This window comes from Anomaloglossus baeobatrachus, chromosome 5, assembly GCF_048569485.1.
Source record: "Anomaloglossus baeobatrachus isolate aAnoBae1 chromosome 5, aAnoBae1.hap1, whole genome shotgun sequence".
Classification (NCBI taxonomy): Eukaryota; Metazoa; Chordata; class Amphibia; order Anura; family Aromobatidae; genus Anomaloglossus; species Anomaloglossus baeobatrachus.
The window spans coordinates 311,791,553-311,818,538 of NC_134357.1; the positions used below are offsets into that span (position 1 = coordinate 311,791,553).

Genomic DNA, 26,986 nt, shown 5'->3' on the forward strand with positions numbered 1-26,986 from the left:
TGAGGGAAATTCATTACATAGCTAAATAGGGATGTTGAAATGGTTGACCTCTTTGTTATAAATAAATTTAATTAAATACAATATAAAGTTATTAAACTTCCTAATTAGTGTTGAGCGAGTATGCTTGTCACTACTCGGGACTCGTACGAGTATCAATGTACTCGGGCTACTCGGCGGGGACCGAGTAATCTCGCGATACTCGTGCTGTACTCGTGGTCTTCATCCCTGCATGTTGGCACTCTTTTGAGAGCCAGCTCTCATGCAGGGATTGGCTGGCAGACCACTGCATTGCCACAGCCCTGTTAGTTGTGGAATTGCAATGATTGGCCGGCCTGCACAGCGTGACCGAGCCTTTATACCGGCGGGCGCGCTGTGCTCTGCACACAGCCATCCAGACAGTCAGTGCAGGGAGAGTGTTGCTGCTTCAGGGAAAGGTTTGCGGCCCTTTATAGTTATTTCCGTAGCAGGGCTGCAAACAGTGTGACCAGAAGTCCTTCTCAGGACTATTGTAGTTGTATACAGGTGTAAGGGGTGGGCAGACCCCTTACAAGGAAGCACAGGTTTTCTCTGAAGTGGTTAATGCTGTCCCCATAGAAACTGTACAGGAGAGAGGAGGAGCCGGCAGCTTAGGGGGAAAGGAAGTGTGTGCTGAAGGCAGTTGTGTCCGGGACGGGAGAGAAGAAACAGCCAGGGGCAGAGTGTGGAGCTGAGTGGGCAGAAAGAAAGAAAGAAAGAAGGGAGCTGGAAGAACAGGGAAGCCGGAGAGAAAAGGAGCGGGCGGAACCTCATAGTGCGAAGCAGTCCCGGTGTGGGTCCGGGCTGTGGGTAGCCAGAAGTGGGAGCCGGGCGAAGAGGAGTAGTCAGGCAAGTCACCCACTTGAGGGGACGCTAGGACAGGCTTTCCCTCAGCTAAAGGAAGCGCCACAGCACTGTGTTTTATTACTGCCACGTGTGGAGACTTGCGAAGAATAAAACATGTTTGTTATTTGCATTGAACCATGCCTGAAGAGTATTTGTGCGCCGGACAACACCTGCACCACCACACTCTGCCCCACCAAGACATCTCCCGTCCCGATAGTGACGGCGGAGCCAGGGGTAAGCCTGACAGAAGGGGCCACGACTACAAGCCCAGAGGCGCCCCTGGCACCCCGTTACATGTGGCGTAGTTGGCAGGATCCGGATCATATGCAAGGGGTCCCGCTCCAAGAAGAAGGAGATCAAGTGATGCCGAGGACACTGAATCCAGATTATTGGAAAAGAGTCCCGATCCCATGGTGGGAAGAGGAAGAAGTGCCTAAGGCGTTGGACCGGGCACAAGATGGCGGCAAGATGGCCGTTGTCTGTGAAGACACAGAAAGCGCGCGCAGAATTGGCGCCAAAAGAAGAGCCTGGGGCTGGCCGGTGCCGAAAAAGAAGTTCGGAGTACTCCGCCCAAAGAGGGGAGGTGCCGGTCCCAGGGCACGAAGGAAGATATGTGAAGTGGGCGGTGTTCCAGAGAAAAAGAAGAACCGCCGCGTAGGGGTCGACCTGATGTGTGAGACTGGGGGTGGAGTATACCCAAGAGCGGGAAAAGTAAGCCCGCCTCCACTTCCTCCAGCATCTCCACTGACCCCGACGCCATTACCAGAAATGCTGACTCCGAGCAAGATGGAGACTCCAGGAAGACAGCAAGCTGCGGTAGCCGCACTAGTAGCGACTAGCTTGGGCAGAGGACGCCCGAAGCAGACTGCGGCTGCGGAAGGACCCACCCTTAACCTACCGGCTGTGCCAGGAGGACCGGAGCGGCCCACTACACAAGAGGCCGCACAGTGGCAACAGGAAATCGAGTGGGAGGAATGCCAATACCGGCGGCGGTCGCAGCAAAGACCGGTGCTAGCTGAACTCTCCCACCCGAGACGTTGGAGCAACCCGCCAACTACGAGCCCTTCCGGAGGCTGCGCCGGTTGCCCGGACAGTCCCTGTCGGAGTACGTGCAGGCCCAACGAGCCGAATGGCAACGTGCATATCATCCGGAGTGACTTTTCAAGACCGGAAGATGGCGGGCCTGTTTTTGTTCAACACCGGCATTGTTTTGAGCCGGAAGAAGGTGTGTTGTTTGTAACCGTTCAAGTTGCTGAGCCCGGAAGAGAGCCTGATGCTGGACTGAGCCAGGGGCTCCCTCCGCGTCGTTAAGAAGATTTTTGCCGAGTTGTGTTCCTGCCAGCTAACGTCTAAGACCGGGAGTGCTGCAAAAGCCTCCGGGCAGAAACTCCACTAAGACCGGGAGTGCCTGCCGACGGCCTCCGGGCACGACTAAGACCGGGAGCTTCCAGGAGGAACTCCGGGCGCTGGACTGGTGTGCCCTTGCGGGTGCCCTCAGGTGAACATGTTCGCAGTTTCATTAAAATGACTTTGTTTAGTTTTAAAATGTGATTTTAGATTTGTGCCTTGCCGGGAGGCTTAGGCTTAAAGAGGGGAGGTATGTAAGGGGTGGGCAGACCCCTTACAAGGAAGCACAGGTTTTCTCTGAAGTGGTTAATGCTGTCCCCATAGAAACTGTACAGGAGAGAGGAGGAGCCGGCAGCTTAGGGGGAAAGGAAGTGTGTGCTGAAGGCAGTTGTGTCCGGGACGGGAGAGAAGAAACAGCCAGGGGCAGAGTGTGGAGCTGAGTGGGCAGAAAGAAAGAAAGAAAGAAGGGAGCTGGAAGAACAGGGAAGCCAGAGAGAAAAGGAGCGGGCGGAACCTCATAGTGCAAAGCAGTCCCGGTGTGGGTCCGGGCTGTGGGTAGCCAGAAGTGGGAGCCGGGCGAAGAGGAGTAGTCAGGCAAGTCACCCACTTGAGGGGACGCTAGGGCAGGCTTTCCCTCAGCTAAAGGAAGCGCCACAGCACTGTGTTTTATTACTGCCACGTGTGGAGACTTGCGAAGAATAAAACATGTTTGTTATTTGCATTGAACCATGCCTGAAGAGTATTTGTGCGCCGGACAACACCTGCACCACCACACTCTGCCCCACCAAGACATCTCCCGTCCCGATAGTGACGGCGGAGCCAGTGGTAAGCCTGACAGAAGGGGCCACGACTACAAGCCCAGAGGCGCCCCTGGCACCCCGTTATACAGGCAGGCAGGGTATAGCCAGGTCGGAGTACAGGAGCAGAGTCCTTCTCAAAACAATTGTTGCTGTCTACAGGCAAGGCAGGCAGGGTATAGCCAGGTCGGAATACAGGCTAGTGACCAGAAGAGTCCTTCTCAGGACTATTGTAGCTGTATACAGGCAGGCAGGCAGGGTATATAGCCATTCCTAGTGGTGACCGTATACCAGCCTTCATCATATCTGGGGCTGGTGTACACAGTCTAAAACAGTCCTGATAGTGTCAGACTTCTCAGTAATTGTCGCTCCTAAAAAGCTGTTAGGTTCTTAGTGCGTCCGTGCGTGTATTTAAAAACCGCACGTGTGTGCCTGTCGGTGGCAGCGTACAGGTGCACTTGTGTGCGTTTTGCACAAACTAGTATATAACGCACAAGTCTAGTAAATAATACACGTCAGTCAGCAGTGTCTGATAGTGTCAAACTTCTCAGTAATTGTCGCTCCTAAAAACCTGTTAGGTTCTTAGTGCATCTGTGCTTGCATTTAAAAACCGCACGTGTGTGCCTGTCGGTGGCAGCGTACAGGTGCACGTTTTGCACAAACTAGTATATAACGCACAAGTCTAGTGAATAATACACGTCAGTCAGCAGTGTCTGATAGTGTCAAACTTCTCAGTAATTGTCGCTCCTTAAAACCTGTTATGTTGTTAGTGCGTCTGTGCTTGCATTTAAAAACCGCACGTGTGTGCCTGTCGGTGGCAGCGTACAGGTGCACGTTTTGCACAAACTAGTATATAACGCACAAGTCTAGTGAATAATACACATCAGTCAGCAGTGTCTGATAGTGTCAAACTTCTCAGTAATTGTCGCTCCTAAAAACCTGTTAGGTTCTTAGTGCGTCCGTGCGTGTATTTAAAAACCGCACTTGTGTGCCTGTCGGTGGCAGCGTACAGGTGTACTTGTGTGCGTTTTGCACAAACTTGGATATAACGCACAAGTCTAGTGAATACACGTCAGCACAGCATTGCAAAATGCGCAAGGGCGTTGGCAACGAACAAGGAAGTAGACGTGATGGTGGTGCAGGCAGAGGCCTAGGTCGTGGGCAAGCTCTAATTTTGCCACAACAAAGGGCACATCTACTCGCTCGCACGTCCTGTCCCAAATTCTTGGGGACCGCAGCAGTACACCGCTCTTAAACCAAGACCAGTGTCAACAGGTTGTTAGTTGGATAGTGGATAATGCTTCCAGTCAGATTAGCACCACCACAAACACTCTGTCTTCCACACGGTCAAGTGTCAGTAGCCGTGATACTGCACCGCACATTTCAGAACCTGATCCTCCTTCCTACCACCAGGCCGAGTACACGTCCACGGACATTACTGATCCCACACTTGGACACTCAGAAGAGCTTTTCATGTTTCCATTCGCACATTCTGGCCTCTCGCCAGCTCCTGTTGAAGTGGGTCATGAGGAGATCGTATGTACAGATGCCCAAATATTTGAGCAGCCACGTTCTCACGAAGTTGGCAACGTGTCTCAACAAGGGGTGGACGATGATGAGACACAATTGTCAGGAAGTCAGCAGGAGGAGCAGGGTGCAGAAGAGGAAGAGGACGTGGTGGATGATCCAGTAACTGACCCAACCTGGCAGGAGGATATGCAGAGCGAGGACAGCAGTGCACAGGGGGAGGGAGGCGTAGCATCTCAACAGGCAGTAAGAAGCAGGGTGGTGGCCCCAGGCAGAAGTCAGGCAACCGTTCCCCGGAACAACAACACGACACAAGGTGCCTGTACAAATGTTAGGTCTTCCCGAGTCTGGCAGTTTTTTAAGTTGGCTCCAGATGATTCTAAAAAGGCCATTTGCAACACCTACCATGGCAGCATCAGCAGGGGTACCAAAACTAGCAGCCTGACCACCACCAGCATGATCAGGCACATGTCAGCCAAGCACCCGACTTTGTGGGATGTACAACAGAGTCGAGGAGCAGTGCTTGCTGATGTCACTGCTACGTCTTCACTTGTTGTGCATGCGAGCCAATCCCCTGTCCATGCTGCCCGCGAACAAGCCTCCTCCGGCCCTGCACCTGCAGTTGCCTACGCAGAAATAACACCATCATCAAGCACGTCCTTGTCCCAGCGCAGCATTCAGTTATCCATTCAGCAAACCTTTGAACGCAGGCGCAAATACACTGCCAACACCCCACATGCCACAGTTCTAAATGCTAACATTTCGCGACTGCTTGCGCTGGAAATGTTGCCTTTTAGGCTGGTGGAGACAGAAGCATTCCGCGACCTGATGGCGGCAGCTGTCCCACGTTACTCGGTCCCCAGCCGCCACTATTTCTCCCGGTGTGCCATCCCCGCGTTGCATAACCACGTGTCACAAAACATCACACGTGCCCTGAACAACGCTGTTTCACCCAAAGTCCACCTAACCACAGACACGTGGACAAGTGCTTGTAGGCAAGGCCGCTACATCTCATTGACGGCACACTGGGTTAATATTGTGGAAGCTGGGACCCAGTCTGAGCGAGGGACGGAACATGTCCTTCCCACACCAAGGTTTGCAGGCCCTACCTCAGTCAGGGTTTCACCCACACTTTACAGCTCCGGAATGTCATGCTCCTCAGCCTCCTCCTCCTCCTGCGCATCCCCATCCACTTTACCCTCCACACCAGTCCCAAGCTGGAAGCACTGCAGCACTGCCTCGGCGAAGCGGCAACAGGCTGTGCTGAAGCTAATCTGCATAGGTGACAAACCCCACAATGCAGAAGAGGTGTGGACAGCTCTGAAACAGCAGGCAGATCACTGGCTCACACCTCTGAACCTAAAGCCAGGAAAGGTCGTGTGTGACAATGGCCGGAACCTGGTGGCAGCTTTGAGGCGAGGCCAGCTGACACATGTTCCATGCGTGGCCCATGTGCTCAACCTCGTGGTTCAGCGGTTTCTAAAGTCATACCCAGAGCTGTCTGATCTGCTGGTAAAAGTTCGCCGCCTGTCTGCACATTTTCGAAAGTAACCTACTTCTTCAGTCGGCCTTGCCGGCTTTCAGCGCCGTTTGCATCTTCCGGCTCACACACTGGTGTGTGATGTCCCCACGCGTTGGAATTCAACTCTGCACATGTTGGTCAGGATATGTGAGCAGAAGAGGGCAGTTGTTGAGTACCTGCATCACCTAAGCCGTCGGGAAATGGGTCAAACTCCACACATAACACCTGAGGAGTGGAGATGGATGTCCGACCTATGTACCATCCTCAAAACTTTGAGGACTCCACCAAGATGGTGAGTGGTGATGACGCCATTATTAGCGTCACCATACCGCTTCTCTGCCTTCTAAAACGGTCTCTGCTCAAAAACAAACATGATGCATTGCAGGCGGAGCGCGATGAGTTGGAGCAAGAAACAGTAGTGGGTGTGGGTGATAACACACAGCTGAGCCTCGTCTCATCACAACGTGCAGTGGAGGACTATGACGAGGAGGAGGATGAAGATATGGAGCAACTCTCCGGCCAAATTGAGGATATGACATGCACACCAGTCATATCCTCGGTTCAGCGTGGCTGGCCAGAGGACAGGGTAGATGAGGAGGAGGAGGAGGAGGAGGACAGCATGTTCAGTCATCGTGTTGGTCAGGATACTGAAGTACTGTCTGTTAAGAGTCTGGCGCACATGGCTGACTTTATGGTAAGCTGCCTGTCTCGTGACCCTCGCGTTAAGAACATCTTGGCCGACAATCATTACTGGTTGGTAACACTGTTAGACCCACGCTACAAGGAGAACTTTATGTCTCTTATTCCCGAGGCAGAGAGGTCAGCCAAAATGCAGCAGTTCCAGAAGGCCATAGTCACGGAAGTAGGCAAAGCATTCCCATCACAAAACGCTAGCGGTATAGGTCAGGAATCAGTGGACAACCAAGGCGTACAGCCGAGAGGGGCACAAGTCCAATCCGCCAGAGGTAGGGGAACAGTCTTTAAGATGTGGGACAGTTTTCTCAGCCCCTCAGGTACCACAGCCCCTGAGGTGCGGGGTAGTGCCACAAAAAATCCTAAGTTTGCCCAGATGCTCAAGGAGTACCTTGCAGATCGAACAACTGTACTACGACATTCCTCTGTGCCTTACAATTATTGGGTATCCAAGCTGGACACGTGGAATGAATTGGCTCTCTACGCCTTGGAAGTCCTGGCCTGCCCTGCCACTAGCATTTTATCAGAGCGTGTTTTTAGTGCCGCAGGTGGAATCATTACAGATAAACGCACCCGCCTGTCAACTGAAAATGCTGACAGGCTGACTCTGATCAAGATGAGCAAGGGTTGGATTGGGCCAGACTTCACCACACCACCAGCAAATGAGAGCGGAATTTAAAGTTTGTAACGGGAATTTGCCATGTACCTCCACTCACCCATGGGTACACACTTCTGGACTTTGGATAATCGCTGGACTGCTCCTCCTTCTCTTCATGCGCCACCATGATGACCGTTACAATAGTTAGGCCGTTGTTTCAGGTATACCCCCAGTGGTAAATTTTTTCGCCCATTCTTTCAGAATGGACATTACAACGACAGGAGACCCGCTCCTTTGCAATGGGAACAATGTTTTGAGGCCCTCATGCACGTCTCTATCCAGGGACAATGTGGAGCCTCCCAATTTTTGGCTGCCCTGCCAAAGGGCTATACTACAATAGACCCACTTGCTTACAATGGGCACTTCAGGTTTACAGGCCCTCATGCACGTCTCTATCCAGGGACAATGTGGATCCTCACAATTTTTGGCTGCCCTGCCAAAGGGCTATACTACAATAGACCCACTTCCTTACAATGGGCACTTCAGGTTTACAGGCCCTCATGCACGTCTCTATCCAGGGACAATGTGGAACCTCCCAATTTTTGGCTGCCCTGCCAAAGGGCTATACTACAATAGACCCACTTTCTTACAATGGGCACTTCAAGTTTACAGGCCCTCATGCACGTCTCTATCCAGGGACAATGTGGAGCCTCCCAATTTTTGGCTGCCCTGCCAAAGGGCTATACTACAATAGACCCACTTCCTTACAATGGGCACTTCAGGTTTACAGGCCCTCATGCACGTCTCTATCCAGGGACAATGTGGAGCCTCCCAATTTTTGGCTGCCCTGCCAAAGGGCTATACTACAATAGACCCACTTCCTTACAATGGGCACTTCAGGTTTACAGGCCCTCATGCACGTCTCTATCCAGGGACAATGTGGAGCCTCCCAATTTTTGGCTGCCCTGCCAAAGGGCTATACTACAATAGACCCACTTCCTTACAATGGGCACTTCAGGTTTACAGGCCCTCATGCACGTCTCTATCCAGGGACAATGTGGAGCCTCCCAATTCTTGGCTGCCCTGCCAAAGGGGTTTACTACAATAGACCCACTTCCTTACAATGGGCACTTCAGGTTTACAGGCCCTCATGCACGTGTATGCAGGGGCATTGGTGAACCTCACAATTTTGGACTGGCCTGGCAAAGGAAAATACTATAAAGACTCACTTCCTCAAAATGGGCACATTACACTCAAGAGGCCTTCATTTACGTCTCTTCTCAGGGACATCGGAGTGACACACAATGTTTTCACGTAAAATCTTTCATGTAATCTCTAAAAGTAACATACACCAGCTCTATCTCACTATTGGGTATGTGCCCTTAACATTTCCGCCATGAAAATTCATTTTGGTGTCATTTTTGAAGGTTTTCTGGTGAGTCCGTAAAAATGGCGTAAAACGCAGACAAAATTGTTCACAGCTGTGACTTTTGAGTGATAAATGCTTCAAGAGGTCTTCCCCATGCTGTTGCCATGTCATTTGAGCACTCTTCTGAGACTTTTGTGACATTTTTAGGGTTTCTACATGCTGCCGGGGGATCATTTCATAAAAATACTCGGGTCTCCCAGAGGATAACATTGGGCTCGATGCTCGGGCCGAGTACACGAGTATCTTGGGATGCTCGGCCCGAGCCTCGAGCACCCGAGCTTTTTAGTACTCGCTCATCACTATTCCTAATGAATTTTCAGACTGAATGTCAACCCTTTAACCAGGTACTGTGAAATCTATAAATGGTCTTCTGTTTGCTAATCATCTTTTATTACTACCTATGCTGTATCTAGCCCTGGACTACCAGATGACCTATCATGTGCCCCACGCCTCCATAGCTGAAGGTATGCACTGAATCCACTGTCTAACACATGTTCACTGTGATACACTACCTCTGATTTTTAGAGCACATGCGCCGGACAGTAGATTTGGAGCATGTGCACTGTAGTAAAACATAAAACAAAATGAATAAAATATATTTAAAATTAGAGACAACCACTTTAAGACCAAGACAGTGGTGCAACGGTAATGATGAAATAGCATTAATAACATCATAGTAAAATGTAGCTCTGAAATATTTCTGAAGTTAGTATTAGGGGTACTTTGCACTCTGCGACATCGCTACTGCGATATCGTCGGGGTCAAATCGAAAGTGATGCACATCCAGCGCCGGTACCGATGTCGCAACGTGTAAAGCCTAGATGCACCGATAAACGATCGCAAAAGTGTCGAAAATCGGTGATCTGTGTAGCGTCGGTCATTTTCATAATGTCGCACCAATATGAGATACGATGTTGTTCCTCGTTCCTGCGGCAGCCACAGGAACGAGAAACATCTCCTTGCCTGCCTCCATCGGCTATGCAGAAGGAATGAGGTGGGCGGGATGTTTACGCCCCGCTCATCTCCGCCCCCTCCGCTTCTATTGACCGCCTGCCGTGTGACGTCGCACACAACCCGCCCCCTTAGGAAAGAGGTGGGTCGCCGGCCAGAGTGACGTCGCAGGGCAGGTAAGTGTGTGTGAAGCTGCCATAGCGATAATGTTCACTACAGCAGCTATCACAAGATATAGCATGTGTGACGGGGGCGGGTACTATCGCGCTCGGCATCGCTAGCCAATGCTAGCGATGTCGCAACATGCAAAGTACCCCTTAGATACAAAAGGAGTCTGAGAGGTTTTGTTTCCAGGAATTCAAAGAAGTTTTGGATGACTGGTTTATTCTGTATCTGGATGAGTAATCAGAAATAAGCATTCACAAAAGTAGAGTATTCCAACATGACTATAAATGACAGTCTTTTTGTCTCAGGAGTCAACCACTTAGATCTATCATTTACTACAGGAACCAATGCAGGTAAAAAATGAGTTACGTGACCTTGCACCATAGCACTAAAAAGTGACATACATACAGAAGTAAAGTCATCCTCTTTGGTGCCTTCCATAGTCTACTCTGATCATAACTGGGTTTTTTTTCTAGTGTTTCCAAAATGACCACTATATCGGCATGAGTAGTGCAGTGATAAGTCAAAACAATGCCTCCCCTCACTTTCCTATTCCACTGCACAGTAAAGGCTGTGGAGGTGGGATTTAGACTTATCACTGTAATGGTGGCAGTGAAAATAGATGAAGCAATGCTGAGACAAGCAGAGATGGCAGCCAAAGGCAAATTGAGGGCACCAGGTATTACCATGAGAAATGTATAGTCACTATTCAGTCTTGGGATGGAAGGTCACTTGAAGTTCTTGGTACATCAGAAATGTAAAAGATGAATGATCATAAGTAAAGCATACCAGCAATAAACCTCTGATCACTGGATATCAATCATCTGAATCAGCAGATTTATAACACTAGATCACCAGGGAAAGAATATCACACTACTTGGTCACTAGACAATGGTACATCTGGCCATTCCTATAGCGAGTCAGCAATGATGCAATATGTGGTAATGTTGGGTAGTATGTAAGTAAACTATTAGAATCTGGAAATGATATCACTGGGTTATTGATACAATGTCACTGAGGCATTAAGTGGTGTGTCTAATGCTAAGTGAGTCAATCCATTAAAGTGAGGCTAGCTATACTAGTTATTGAACATGGATGGGCAATTCTTAAAAAAATTGTGCAAGGGGATAATCCTTTTAACACTAGAAATCTCAGAGAGGGGTCATTTAACATTTCTACCATTGGAACCCTATGGAACTCGAAATTCCTGGGACTTCTAGAGTTAAATGTCAACTTACTCTTTTTCAGGATAGCAGGGTATCGTTTTGTATAGCTTTTGGCCGGAGATCTCATTTATGAATATTTCAAATTTCTTTACCAAGAGTTTCCAAATACCACTTAGTTGTTAATATAAAATGATCATTGAACCCTTAAGTGTCTGTTACGGGGGGGCTGTCTGATAATAAAACCTAAAGGAATGTCAGACAGTCAGGGTCCACCGTGCAAAGACTCTGCTGCAGACTATGGCAGAGGATAAGGGGTATATAAGTGTGCCACTGTAAAAAATAATAGCACAAGCGCAGAGTGCAATACCTCTGTTAAACTCAAAGAGGAATATAATTAGAAAATAAAGCAATTCCTCCCTTACTTGGAGGGTGTGTGGAATGGTCTCTGTTAAAGATCACAGAGACAAAAGCAGTGAGTGTGAAATGGCACCTACCTAGGTCCGTTCCTCTAGTGGTGCCAGGAGACGGACAGCAGCGTAAGCCGCACAAAGCTCCTACCTGCGTTCGCTCCACTAGTGTGCGAGGACACGAACCACTAGATATGGCACCTGCCTAGGTCCGCTCTTCTAGTGGTGCAAAAGAGGCGAACAGCAGCGTAAGCCGCACAAAGCTCCTACCTGCGTTCGCTCCACTAGTGTGCGAGGACACGAACCACTAGATATGGCACCTGCCAAGGTCCGCTCTTCTAGTGGTGCAAAAGAGATGGACAGCAGCATAAGCCGCACAAAGCTCCTACCTCTGTTCGCTCCCCTAGTGTGCGAGGATACAAACAACTGCCAGACGCAGTATAAGGAACGTTACCCTAGCGGCAACGTCCACCTATGAGTAGAATCACAAGGCCCAGCCGGACCATGTGCCTCAGGCACCTGCCTATGTCCGCTCCACTAATAGGTAAGGATACGGACTGCAGCCGAAGCTGTAAGGTATAAGAACGCTACCCTGCCGGTAGCACTCACCTAACATAGACAGAGAGATGCCTAGAGGGACGTGCACAGGGCGTCTACCCTCATGCATGAACCAAGAGGACTGAGCACCAGGCAGCATGTGTCAGGGTCTTATATAGACTCTGTGCCTCATCCAAGATGGAGGACACCAGAGCCAATCCGCTGCCAGAATGACAGCAATGACGTCACGCTGGCCTATCACCGAGCAAAGCATCACAAGCACATGACCAGCGACCAATCGGCATAGAAGGTGTCAGAGACATGTGACCACGTGTCACAAGCACATGACCAGTGGCCAATCAGCTTAGAAGGTGTCAGAGACATGTGACCTCGTGTCAGAGATGATGTCACCCGCACATGTGCAATGTCTCCAAGATAGGACTTAGTCTCCAGCGCATGCACATGTGCAGTAGCAAGAAATCCGAAGATAGTCTCCAGAGCCACAGCAACCGTAACAGTGTCCATCACAAATCCTAAGTTTGTAGAACTAATTAACCAAGTTTAATAGATATTGAAAAAGGTAATATTTTTTAAAACTGAGCTATAAAGTAAAATATGCTCTAGTTATTCACTTTGGTTATTTAGGGGCTTCATATGTATTGAATTAGTAGATATATATAGTGATTGATCATATTTGTTATTTTTTGTCTAAAAGTGGTCCTCTCTGTGCTTAACGGTAACACACTGTGACAGGTGTAATATAAACCATAAGTTTGCCCATCTTTATAATCACCTTTTTGCCCCTCATTAGCACAAGAAGCAAAAAACATTTTTCATCTCATAAGGAACCAACACATTGACCTGAAGATTTCATAAAATGCAAATATATTCTCCAAATGGGCCTTAAGGGAGAATAAAAACATCTACAAAGAGCAAATATAGAACAAAAGGAAAGTAGCATAAACTAATGTTCAGTCCTACCTTTGTATTTGGTCACAACAGCTGAATTGACACTGAGAGGCTCCTGGAAGGTGACAGTGAGTGATGTGCTGCTTGTTATCATGAGGCAGACATTGGTCGGCACCTCGGGGGCTCCTGAAAAGAAACAGAATCCTCAGAACTCTGCTCTATAAATCTTAACTAAACAAGAAGAGCTAAAAACATGCATAGGCTTTCTTTCTCAACTCAATTGCAACACAAGTGATTGATAGAGTGAGTTCCTAATACTAGGCAAATAAAGGTTTAAAGTTTATATGAAGTAGAATGTTTCCATGTCACAGGACAATTCTGTGTAAATATATAAGACTTTTAGTACATTTTATACCCAATGTAACCAGTTGGCCTTAAAAAAAAAATAACTAAAGAACAACTCGTAAATATTCATATACAGAAATATATATCTAATATACAGTGCCTACAAGTAGTATTCAACCCCCTGCAGATTTAGCAGGTTTACACATTTGGAATTAACTTGGCATTGTGACATTTGGACTGTAGATCAGCCTGGAAGTGTGAAATGCACTGCAGCAAAAAAGAATGTTATTTCTTTTTATTTTTATTTTTTTAAAATTGTGAAAAGTTTATTCAGAGGGTCATTTATTATTCAACCCCTCAATCCACCAGAATTCTGTTTGGTTCCCCTAAAGTATTAAGAAGTATTTCAGGCACAAAGAACAATGAGCTTCACATGTTTGGATTAATTATCTCTTTTTCCAGCCTTTTCTGACTAATTAAGACCCTCCCCAAACTTGTGAACAGCACTCATACTTGGTCAACATGGGAAAGACAAAGGAACATTCCAAGGCCATCAGAGACAAGATCGTGGAGGGTCACAAGGCTGGCAAGGGGTACAAAACCCTGTCCAAGGAGTTGGGCCTACCTGTCTCCACTGTTGGGAGCATCATCCGGAAGTGGAAGGCTTATGGAACTACTGTTAGCCTTCCACGACCTGGACAGCCTTTGAAAGTTTCCACCCATGCCGAGGCCAAGCTTGTCCGAAGAGTCAAGGCTAACCCAAGGACAACAAGGAAGGAGCTCCGGGAAGATCTCATGGCAGTGGGGACATTGGTTTCAGTCAATACCATAAGTAACGTACTCCACCGCAATGGTCTCCGTTCCCGACGAGCCCGTAAGGTACCTTTACCTTCAAAGCGTCATGTCAAGAATCGTCTACAGTTTGCTCATGATCACTTGGAGGACTCTGAGACAGACTGGTTCAAGGTTCTCTGGTCTGATGAGACCAAGATCGAGATCTTTGGTGCCAACCACACACGTGACGTTTGGAGACTGGATGGCACTGCATACGATCCCAAGCATACCATCCCTACAGTCAAGCATGGTGGTGGCAGCATCATGCTGTGGGGCTGTTTCTCAGCCAAGGGGCCTGGCCATCTGGTCCACATCCATGGGAAGATGGATAGCACGGCCTACCTGGAGATTTTGGCCAAGAACCTCCGCTCCTCCATCAAGGATCTTAAGATGGGTCGTCATTTCATCTTCCAACAAGACAACGACCCAAAGCACACAGACAAGAAAACCAAGGCCTGGTTCAAGAGGGAAAAAATCAAGGTGTTGCAGTGGCCTAGTCAGTCTCCTGACCTTAACCCAATTGAAAACTTGTGGAAGGAGCTCAAGATTAAAGTCCACATGAGACACCCAAAGAACCTAGATAACTTGGAGAAGATCTGCATGGAGGAGTGGGCCAAGATAACTCCAGAGACCTGTGCCGGCCTGATCAGGTCTTATAAAAGATGATTATTAGCTGTAATTGCAAACAAGGGTTATTCCACAAAATATTAAACCTAGGGGTTGAATAATAATTGACCCACACTTTTATGTTGAAAATTTATTAAAATTTAACTGAGCAACATAACTTGTTGGTTTGTAAGATTTATGCATCTGTTAATAAATCCTGCTCTTGTTTGAAGTTTGCAGGCTCTAACTTATTTGCATCTTATCAAACCTGCTAAATCTGCAGGGGGTTGAATACTACTTGTAGGCACTGTATAAAGCTGAATGTGTGTATGTATGTTTGTGTGTGTATGTGTGTGTGTGTGTGTGTGTGTGTGTATGTCTGGGATTGGCATCTGCACCGTCGCAGCTACAGCCACAAAATTTTGCACACTCACACGTCTGGACCCCGAGAGCGTCATAGGCTATGTTGTGAGGCGAAATTTACACCCGCGCGTTCCAATTTACCAATCAATTTTGCCCCTATCTACATAATGGGGAAAAAGTGAAACGAAAAGAGTATTCGTACCGTCGCATTTACAATCACGATATTTTGCACAGACACCTCATGTGACCCAGGGAACGTTGTAGACTATGTTTTGACAGGAAAATGTAACCCCGCGCTTTACAGTTACTCTCCAAAAAACATGCCTCCATTAAAGTAAATGGAGATTGGAACTACAGGTGATTTGTAGGAGCTGTGATTGGTTGCTATAGGAACAAAAGACATTCATAGTATAAGAAGCTTATATGTGAGGTAATAAGATGTCGGTAGGGAGACGGATAGAGAGAGGCAGACAGAGAGACAGACAGAGAGACAGAATATAAATGTGTCGTTGCTTACCAAGGATCAATACACAGCAAAGCAAAATGGGGCTATATAATAGTGGTCACAATTAAAAAATAACTTTTAATGGTTAAGTTAAAAATCCTTATAAACCACACAACATAAATGGTTGTAAAACCAACCGAAATAATTGGAGCTGATATTAAGCTCTTCCTATTGCCAAGTTAGGACACTTTGTACCCGGTAGGAGGAACCCTCACCGTGGTAACAATAATAGAGACAGTGAAATAAAATTGTCTCATATAGAATATACAAGCAGTAATCCACAGTAATAAATAACCATAACATAGGTTGCATAACTGGCTTGCAAAGTCTCCTTAAGGAGAATAGTGTTCCCCCGTGGTCCCCACATAGCTTTCTCATGAGCCAGATCAGACACCCCCATACTTTGCACTGACGAGGGGCAAGCACCCCGAAACACCGTGTCTGCAAATTGGGATTCTGATCTGGCTTATATATCCTGAGTCATATTGCAAAGGATTGTCGAAAATCCACTTGTGACTTTTAGGATCGCTACTTCCAATAGGTGGCGCTGTGCTAGAGTTTGTCTCCTTTACTGGAGAGACAATTTGAATATTTCCCAGAGGGGCATTGCAGCTATAAGTCCCCTTACCTGGCAGCCAGACTGGCTTGCAAAGTCTCCTTAAGGAGAATAGTGTTCCCCCGTGGAATTTTAGGGGCATTGCAGCTATAAGTCCCCTTACCTGGCAGCCAGACTGGCTTGCAAAGTCTCCTTAAGGAGAATAGTGTTCCCCCGTGGTCCCCACATAGCTTTCTCATGAGCCAGATCAGACACCCCCATACTTTGCACTGACGAGGGGCAAGCACCCCGAAACACCGTGTCTGCAAATTGGGATTCTGATCTGGCTTATATATCCTGAGTCATATTGCAAAGGATTGTCGAAAATCCACTTGTGACTTTTAGGATCGCTACTTCCAATAGGTGGCGCTGTGCTAGAGTTTGTCTCCTTTACTGGAGAGACAATTTGAATATTTCCCAGAGGGGCATTGCAGCTATAAGTCCCCTTACCTGGCAGCCAGACTGGCTTGCAAAGTCTCCTTAAGGAGAATAGTGTTCCCCCGTGGAATTTTAGGGGCATTGCAGCTATAAGTCCCCTTACCTGGCAGCCAGACTGGCTTGCAAAGTCTCCTTAAGGAGAATAGTGTTCCCCCGTGGTCCCCACATAGCTTTCTCATGAGCCAGATCAGACACCCCCATACTTTGCACTGACGAGGGGCAAGCACCCCGAAACACCGTGTCTGCAAATTGGGATTCTGATCTGGCTTATATATCCTGAGTCATATTGCAAAGGATTGTCGAAAATCCACTTGTGACTTTTAGGATCGCTACTTCCAATAGGTGGCGCTGTGCTAGAGTTTGTCTCCTTTACTGGAGAGACAATTTGAATATTCATAACATAGGTCTCACTGTGATATATGAAGCAAGAAAAAAAGTTGTCCAATAGAGGGGGGGGGCACCAAGTTAGCCTCACAATACCCCTCAGCTGGCAACCATCTGACCTGATACTTTCTTAGACCTCCCAACGCGTTTCTTAATGCTTAGTCATCAGGGGACTGTGGTCAAGAAATGAAAGCTTCATTAAAGAACGGACCTCCAGCATGATGTGTCCTGGCATATAGCAGCTGGCCACACACAGCGCCCGGCCGCCGGCCGCACACAGCCACGAGTACCTGGCCGCACACAGCGCCCGGCCGCCGGCCGCACACAGCCACAGGTACCTGGCTGCCACTGCACGCAAGCACAGGTACCCGGCCACTTGCACGCAGCCACAAGCACCCGGCCGCCCGATCGCCGCATAGACCCCAGGTACCGCTAAATTCGGATTATAAGACGCACCCCCCATTTTCCTCCCAAATTTTTGGGAGGAAAAGTGCGTCTTATAAAGCGAAAAATACGGTAACTTTTTGACAATATTCTAATGTATTGAGATGCACCTGTACATAGTTACATAGGTTGAAAAAAGACCTAGGTCCATCTAGTTTAACCTTCCTCCGCTAATTATACATTTTTGTCACTAATTAATTTTTAACTAACAATGTTATGTGTACTAGGGAGAATCATCACGCCCTTTTTTAGAAGCTGCTATAGGCTGACTATTTGGAGCAGAACATTTCTAGTCCTTAGTATTGTCTTTGGAAGGAATTAGTCATGTGCCAGTCCTTTACATTGACCACACATGTACTTAATGCACTACTAAATGAGATTTCCTCTGAGATGTCTTTTTTCTAACTTAAACAAATTCACAATTTTCAACCTCTCATGTAAAAAAAAAAAAAATCAGAATATGCGTCAATGCTGCTCGTAGTCTTCACTGCAGTATGTTCAATGGTGCCAGAAATTGCAGTATTCGCATCCTTATACTCTGGCGCCATTATAATGAAAATGAGTGGCAATGCGCCCATGCCGCCAACAATCACAATGGCGGTGCAGCACGATATTCAAATAAAGAAAAGAGGGAATGTCAGGAGGATGTCGGAGGAGGAGGAATAAATGCGAGAACCCGACCCACAAAGACCCGCCTATGTTGCACACATCAAAGTGCAGTGCATTTCTGCAAATCTGATTAAAGATATTTAATCAACCAAGCATCACATATTTCTATAACAGGTACGCCTGCAATCAGCGTCTTACTGCCTATATGACACTGCCTTTACCTCATATAACAAAATTCTGCTGGCTGATCCTCTTTAAAGAGAATAGACCTAAATTCCAGATTCTATTGCCATCTTACTCTGCATCATGGTAGCCTTTACGAGCCATGGAGTGAGGTCAATGGAACACCTGAAGCTGGACTTCTGCTTGTGAAAACACCTTCTGGTGCTTTGTGTTGTTGACTCCTTAGACTAAAGCGAGCTTTACACACTACGATATATCTAACGAGATGTCAGCGGGGTCACATCGTAAGTGACGCACATCCGGTATCGTTAGTGATATCGTAGCGTGTGACAGCTATGAACGAGCAGAAATACTCACCTTCTCGTTCGTCGCTCATTTTCAAAAAAATCGAACATCCTGTTGTTCATTGTTCCCGAGGCAGCACACATCGCTCTGTGTGACACCCCGAGAACTATGTACTGCAGCTTACCTGCGTCCCGCCAGCAATGCTGAAAGAAGGAGGTGGGCGGGATGTTTACGTCCCGCTCATCTCTGCCCCTCCCCTTCTATTGGCCGGCCGCTGTGTGACGTTGCTGTGACGCCAAACGTCCCTCCCCCACAGCAAGGTCGTTTGGAAAGTAAATACGTGTGACGGGGGGTTACAACAATGTGTGACACGAGCAAGAAATTGCCCGTGCCGCACAAACGATGGGGTCGGGTGCGATCGCAAATGCGATCGCACGAAAAATCGACACATGTAAAGCAGCCTTTAGTATGTGACATCCAATTTAACTTGAAATAAAGTAGAATCACTGGTACTATCTGTTCTCCAGAATGTAGTTTTTCATCATGACAATGCTAGGCCAAATCTAGCATATGCTACTGTGAGTAGCATGCAGTTCCTGAACTTTCTACCATGGCTTGCAGTGCCTCTGTACTTGTACAACATTGAGCACATCTGGGAAAAGCAGCTACCAACAGATCTTGATAATTTACTCAAGTGCATGTAGAATGGCAGAATATTGAGACTAAGTATATAAACATTTATATATATATATATATAAATATGTATATATACAGTACAGCACAAAAAGGTGCGACGCAGAAAAGATGAACTGAACGGATGGACTCCACATGCCTTGTTCCCACCGTGAAGAATGGAGGAGGTGTGATGGTGTGGGGGTGCTTTGCTGGTGACACTGTTGGGGATTTATTCACAATTGAAGGCATACTGAACCAGCATGCCTACCACAGCATCTTGCAGTGGCATGCTATTCCATCCCGTGTGCGTTTAGTTGAACCATCATTTATTTTTCAACAGGACAATGACCCCAAACACACCTCCAGGCTGTGTAAGGGCTATTTGACTAAGAAGGGGAGTGATGGAGTGCTACGCCAGATGACCTGGCCTCCACAGTCACCAGACCTGAACCCAATCGAGATGGTTGGGGTGAGCTGGACCGCAGAGTGAAGGCAAAAGGGCCAACAAGTCCTAAGCATCTCTGGCAACTCCTTCAAGACTGTTGGAAGACCATTTCCGGTGACTACCTCTTGAAGCTCATCAAGAGAATGCCAAGAGTGTGCAAAGCAGTAATTAAAGCAAAAGGTGACTTTGAAGAACCTAGAATATAAGACATATTTTCAGTTGTTTCACACTTTTTTGTTAAGTATTTAATTCCACATGTGTTAATTCATAGTTTTGATGCCTTCAATGTGAATTTACAATTTTCAGAGTCATGAAAGTAAAAAAAAAAAAAAATAATGAAAAGGTGTGTTCAAACTTTTGGTCTGTACTGTATATGTATTTGTATACATGTATACAACATGAAATAAATATTGAACATGTCACCAGTTTTCTAAGTAAATATATTTCTAATGGTGCTACTGAAATAAATTTCTCACCATATGTTGGTAACAAGCCAAACAATCTATTCAGGCAAATAAACCCAACCATAGATGTCCGTTAATTTATTGTAGTGTAATTATATATATATATAAATATGTATATATACAGCGACGCAGAAAAGGTGAACTGAACGGATGGACTCCACATGCCTTGTTCCCACCGTGAAGAATGGAGGAGGTGTGATGGTGTGGGGGTGCTTTGCTGGTGACACTGTTGGGGATTTATTCACAATTGAAGGCATACTGAACCAGCATGCCTACCACAGCATCTTGCAGTGGCATGCTATTCCATCCCGTGTGCGTTTAGTTGAACCATCATTTATTTTTCAACAGGACAATGACCCCAAACACACCTCCAGGCTGTGTAAGGGCTATTTGACTAAGAAGGGGAGTGATGGAGTGCTACGCCAGATGACCTGGCCTCCACAGTCACCAGACCTGAACCCAATCGAGATGGTTGGGGTGAGCTGGACCGCAGAGTGAAGGCAAAAGGGCCAACAAGTCCTAAGCATCTCTGGCAACTCCTTCAAGACTGTTGGAAGACCATTGCTGGTGACTACCTCTTGAAGCTCATTAAGAGAATGCCAAGAGTGTGCAAAGCAGTAATTAAAGCAAAAGGTGACTTTGAAGAACCTAGAATATAAGACATATTTTCAGTTGTTTCACACTCTTTTGTTAAGTATTTAATTCCACATGTGTTAATTCATAGTTTTGATGCCTTCAATGTGAATTTACAATTTTCAGAGTCATGAAAGTAAAAAAAAAAAAAAATAATGAGAAGGTGTGTCCAAACTTTTGGTCTGTACTGTATATGTATTTGTATACATGTATACAACATGAAATAAATATTGAACATGTCACCAGTTTTCTAAGTAAATATATTTCTAATGGTGCTACTGAAATAAATTTCTCACCATATGTTGGTAACAAGCCAAACAATCTATTCAGGCAAATAAACCCAACCATAGATGTCCGTTAATTTATTGTAGTGTAATTATGAGAAATAACACAGGGAAAAAGAATTGAAGACGCTTGCTGAAATTTATTTAATACTTAGTATACAAGCCTTTGCTGGTAATCACAGCTTCAAGATACCTACTGTATGGAAAAACTGGTTGCATGTGTGGCGCCCCTGACCTGGTCAGGCACCACTGAGTACTGCACCCATGCTGGGAAAGTACTTCCAGGTAATCCTAAAGGCCGGAATGAGGTGTGTACGCACAGACACATAGCAACCAGGTCTCCAGCACCATTAGATGGGACCCTTGGGCAGTCCCTAGAGGTGTCTGGCCTTCAATTCTTGTCAAGGGGTGTAGTGGAGGGCCTGGGAGCTAAAGTGCAGAGGCTGAAAGGAAAGGGGTGGAGCAAGCCACTCTGGTAATGGTGAGTGGCGGTTGCTAGGAGATGCAGACGCGCGCTCACACTAGTCAGACATTGCACGTGAAGTAGCCGTTAGTGGGGGAGAATGGTTACCAGTCAGTCAGAAAGACAGAGTGAGTCGGTTGAGTACGAGGACTCATGGTGACTAGGCACGTACAGGGAACAGGTCCCTAGAGTAGACTCAAGTTTAACTATCAGCTAAACCAGCCGGTGAGGTGAACTACAAGTCCCACACCAACCATACAGAGTCCGAGCCTCTGCAGCAACGCAGGGACCCATAAGGAGACAGAGCCAGAAGCCATCTCACCTGGTCCACGCTGCCAGCAAATGGTCCAAAAAGGGGAGAAAAGGCAGTAGCGACTTCCCTGGATAGACCCCACGGTACTTCAATTTAGGGGTTATCAGAACAAAGTGTGCTAGGAAGGCGAGTTAATGGCTACCCTCAGACTGGCTTGAAGGATATCTGGTTTTACCTGGTTTATCGCAGCATCGCCCGGGTTACCTCACAATAACAACGAAAGTGAGTAAAAACGAGTTGAAAGACTTTCTGGACTGAGCCTGAATTATTCTGGGACCTGTTGTTCTACACACCCAAGCCCCTGGGGCCAGCCTCACTCACGGGAAACCACACCATCCGACTGCAGACCCCATCAGCCCCAGATGCTTGTTAAATTTGAAGTGGCGGTCATCCATATCCCTGACCGCAAACCGTGAGTGGCATCACGACACATATATACAAAACTGACATACCTGTTGCCACATACAGAAGAAGACCCTGTGGCGTCCCTGAAGCTGGAGTGAGATCGCTTGGGCAACACACATACATTGCTCAGGTATAATTTTGGTCCATTCTTCCACACAAACACTCTCAAATCCTGAATGTTCTGTGGGCTCCTTCTGTGAACTCTAAGCTTTGATTCCTTCCATAAAATGTCTATTGGATTCAGGTCAGTTGATTAGCTGGGCTATTTTATCAGGTTTCTTTTCTTTGTCTGAAAAAAATTGAGAGTTTCCTTGGCTGTGTGTTTGGGATCATTGCTTTTCTGAAATGTCCACTCACATTTCATCTGAGATGGCAGCAGATTTATACCAATAATGCCTCGGTATAATTTTCCATTCATCCTTCTTTCAATTATATGAAGTTTTCCAGTGCTCTATGCAGAAAAACAGCTCCAAACCTCACTGTTAGTTTGTTGTTTTAGGGTGATATGCAGTTCCTTTTGGGCCTCCATACATAGTGTGTATTATGGCATACAAAGAGTTCAACTTTGTTCTCATCTGACTAGTCTATTTTCTCACAGTATTTCACAGTCTTGTCTAAATGATGATAAGCAACTTTAAACATGCTTGAAGGTGGTTTTTGTTGCGCAATGGAGTCCTGCGTGGTGATCATGCAAACAGGGCATGGATGTTAAGAGTATAACATTTTGTTTTCGTTGAAACAATTGCACCTGCTGATTCCAGGTCTTTCTGTAGCTCCCCACAGGTGCTTCTTGGCTTTTGGACTCTTCTGATAATTCATTTTACTTCTATGTCTGAAATCTTGCTGGGAGCATCTGGTGATGGCTGGTTTATGGTGAAATTATGTTCTTTCCACTTCCGAATTATGAAGCCAACAGTGCTCACTGGAACCTTCAATAGTTTAGAAATTCCTCTGTAACCAATACCATCAGAATGTTTTGCAACAATAATATTGCAAAGGTCTTGAGACAGCTCACTGATACATTTTAGATGGTGTTATGACTTTCCTTGGCTCCTCTGCACTTCTCATTCTTTATGTGTTTAGTACGTTTTCTATGTCTCTACTCTAATTATCACTAAATTTATGGACATCATTTAGAGTAAACTGTAAATTGTTCTATAAACTACTGACAACATGTCTCCAAATTTTCAAGCAATACATTTTGTATTTATTTTCTAAATATGAGAAAGGGTCAAAATAACAAAAAAAAAATGCATTGCTTTCAGACACCTCAAATAATGCAAAGAAAACAAGTTCATAATCATGTAGAAACAACAATACTAATAATGTTTTAACTCAGGGGGACTTCAGAAATCAATATTTTGTGGAATAACCATGATTTTTAATCACAGCTTTCATGCGTCTTGGCTGCTTTCCACCAGTCTCTCACTCTGCTTTTGTGTGACCTTATGACACTCCTGGTGCAAAAATGAAGCAGTTCTTCTTTGTTTGATGGCTTGTGACTATCCATATTCCTATTCATTACATTCCAGAGGTTTTCAATGGGGTTCAGGTCTGGAGATTGGCCTGGCCATGACAGGGTTTTGATGTGCTGGTCCTTCATCCACACATTGATTGACCTAGCTGTGTGGCATGGCCAATTGTCCTGCTGGAAAAACCAGTCCTCAGAATTGGGGAACATTGCCTGAGCAGAAGTAAGCAACTGTTTTTCCAGGATAACCTTGTATGCAGCTTGATTCATATGTCCTTTGCAAAGTTTAATCTACCCAATTCCAGCCTTGCTGAAGCATTCCCAGGTAATCACAGAATCTCCATCAAATTTGACAGTGGGTGCAAGACACTGTGGCTTGCATGCCTCTCTAGGTCACTGTCTAACCATTAGATGACCAGGTGTTGGGCAAAGCTGAAAATTAGACTCATCAGAGAACATTACCTTACTTTAGAAATTGGGCAGGAATTGGGCAGATTAAACTTTGCGAAGTACGTATGACTCAAGCAGTATGTAAGGTTATCCTAGAAAAACAGTTGCTTCCTTCTGCCCAGGCAATATTCTATAACTCTGAGGACTGATTTTTACAGCTATGTGCCATGCCACTCAGCTAGGTCAATCAGTGTGTGGATGAAGGACCACCACATCAAATCCCTGTCATGGCCAGCCCAGCATTACAGAGTTAAGTTGAACGCTGGTGAATCTTCTTCTTTTGCCACATAAAAGCCTTATGAACCTTGAAGCCTCGGAAAGTTAAAAAACAATGACAGACTGTGGATTTCTAAAAGTTGATGCAAAAGGTGGCATCACTGGGGCCACAAGTTCTAACCATAGTTTGCTTGCTCTTCACATGTCGTGGTGAGTGCACAACACTCCTAAAAACAAATTTTGCCCTGGCCCTGGAAGCCACATTTAAACAGTCATTTTCCAAAGGGGACATAAGGGTTATCCTGTTTAAAGCACACACATTTATAGGTTTTATAGCACTTTATGAAATTAGTTATAGAAAATATGTTTATGATTATGAGAAAGAAAAATTAGTCTGTAAGACTCCCAAAGGATGGGAAAGGATTGGTCATATAAGCATATCCCTGTGTAACACATTGGTGCTGTTGAATAAATATAATTTGTGTCTAAAGCGCTACCAGTGTATATGTATAATTTAATTTATTGTAAATATGTATATTGATACTTAGACATATTATCAGTTTGCTACATTAATATGATACATAATTGTAAAACATGTTAATAATCTGAAAATGCATTTTAAAGACAAACTGAAAGTTTCTAGAAATGACTTAGCCAAGTATTAAATGTGTAATGCACATATAATTCATCTATTCAAAGAATTCCTTGTTACACAGGTCTGCCCTGTTTACAAGCCAATAGAGCAATCTACTGTAACCAGAACTATGAGTGAGAGTGATAGCGGTCTGGAATGGGACAGAAGACGTCATCACCAAACTTGAGGGGAGAAGGGAGAGGGTGCTACAACGATGTGCCAGTTGGAAACATGGTAGTCAGATCATTGTGGAGAAAAGAGGAAAGAAAAGAAAGCTTGTCTGAACAGCAGAGAAAATGGACGAGCCACTAACTCAATTGAATCACTGAGAAGCCTGTTCCGTTTTAACATTCCCAAGCCATAGCCGGGTGGGGGAAAGTTAGAGACAAGCTCCATCTACTGCCAGGAAGGACCACCCAAAGAGACAGGACACAGTGTTCTTTCTGAAGAGCGCCTCTCACCCACCACTAATTAGTTGACGCTGAGACACTTTGCATTCAGGACAAATGGAACTTGCAATGTATTCATAAATCCATGAATATTTCAGAAACCTGATGATCACATTGACCCTCCATGTACTGTGCGTCCCAATACTGCCAACATTTCAAATACTGCCAGTGTGTATTAAAGTAAAATGCATATATTTTTTCATCCATATAAAAAAGTTGTCCAGGCATTTGGACTTAAGTGGTCAAAGAAAACAGAAAAAAAAGGTTTTAGCAAACTTGTTAAGAAAAAGTGACAGAGAAGGATTTAAAAGCAATAAACTATATACTGAATCCAGTAAAATACCCCAAAAATGCAATCAACAAAAACACTGCTTATACTGATGAATAAAGATACTTCATAGACAGATAGTTATTAAAATCATATTAAAATAATACAATACATTTCGGAACTGAGCTGTACATAAAAGCAAAAGGGGCTCAAATTAGGTGCAGTTTCAAGAGCAGTACTTGAACAGTTGCCAGGTCTAGGACCACCCTTGGGGCACTCGTTAACTCATTTATATATTAGAACAAAGTGGACTTCTAAATTGATCTGCTGCCACACGAGTAGCTTTAAAATGTCATAACCCTGTTTTGCTTCCGCCGTAAATGTACGATGAATGTCCTCTTTTTGTTGCTATTTTTACATGTAGTGTAGGGACCTACAAGCATGAGATTGCTGTGACAAGGATTGTAGGCTTCCGTTTTATGGCCATAATACCAACTAAAACCTTATATTTTTTTGTACAGAATACAGCCAGGCTTTTTTCTATTAGGCCTTGCATATTAGAGTTCCTGTCCCTGTATGGTGCACAGATGGAGTACGGCTTGGCAGCCCACCTGATCTAATAGTATGGGCATCACCGACCTAATAGACTGCGGGCTTGTGACTGTGCATCTGCATGTGTGAACTGCAAGCCATCAGTGTGCAGCTTTATCATCCAGCAATCGCCCCCTCCATTTTTTGGAAGTGTGTGTGTGATTTGCTCTTCCTGCACCTGTGATGCCTCCACTTAGTGGGGGTTTAGCTGTATCCAGGTAGAGTATTAGTTTTTGGCCCGGGCGATGTACACACTGCAGCCCATCTTTCCTGTAAGTAATATTTAATTTTTGGAGATTATTTATTCCTCTTTTTGTTGCTATTTTTAAATGTACGATGAATGTCGGAAGTGGGTGTATGCAGCAGGCTCACAGGGTGAGCTTGCTCCATACTCGGCAGGTGATGACTGTGTTACAGCCAAGATCTCCCGCACTTGTTAACCTATTTAATCTAGCTGCCAAACTCTGACACCAGGATTTAACACATGCTGGTATGGGGATGCACCATTTATCGTGGGTCACCAATGGATTACTATGATAGCAGGGGGTCTGCTGTATATAGCACAATGATCAGATGATTGCAGGTTATAGTCCCAAAAGGGGACTATTAAAAACAGTGAAAAGTAAAAAACAAAACCTAATCCCCCCCCCCAAAACGTGAGAGTTAAAATCACCCCCCCTTTGCCCCATTAAACATAAAAATAATAAAAAAAAATAAAAAATATG

General features: G+C 45.8%; 1 protein-coding gene across 1 annotated transcript in view; it reads right to left on the reverse strand.

The window, feature by feature from the left end:
• Positions 1-26,986, reverse strand: part of ANKFN1 (ankyrin repeat and fibronectin type III domain containing 1) — a 985,620-nt gene that overhangs the window by 546,261 nt on the left and 412,373 nt on the right. Inside the window, exon 6 of the mRNA XM_075347517.1 lies at positions 12,982-13,095. Coding sequence (XP_075203632.1) covers positions 12,982-13,095 — 114 coding nt within the window. The remainder of the gene's footprint in view (positions 1-12,981; positions 13,096-26,986) is intronic.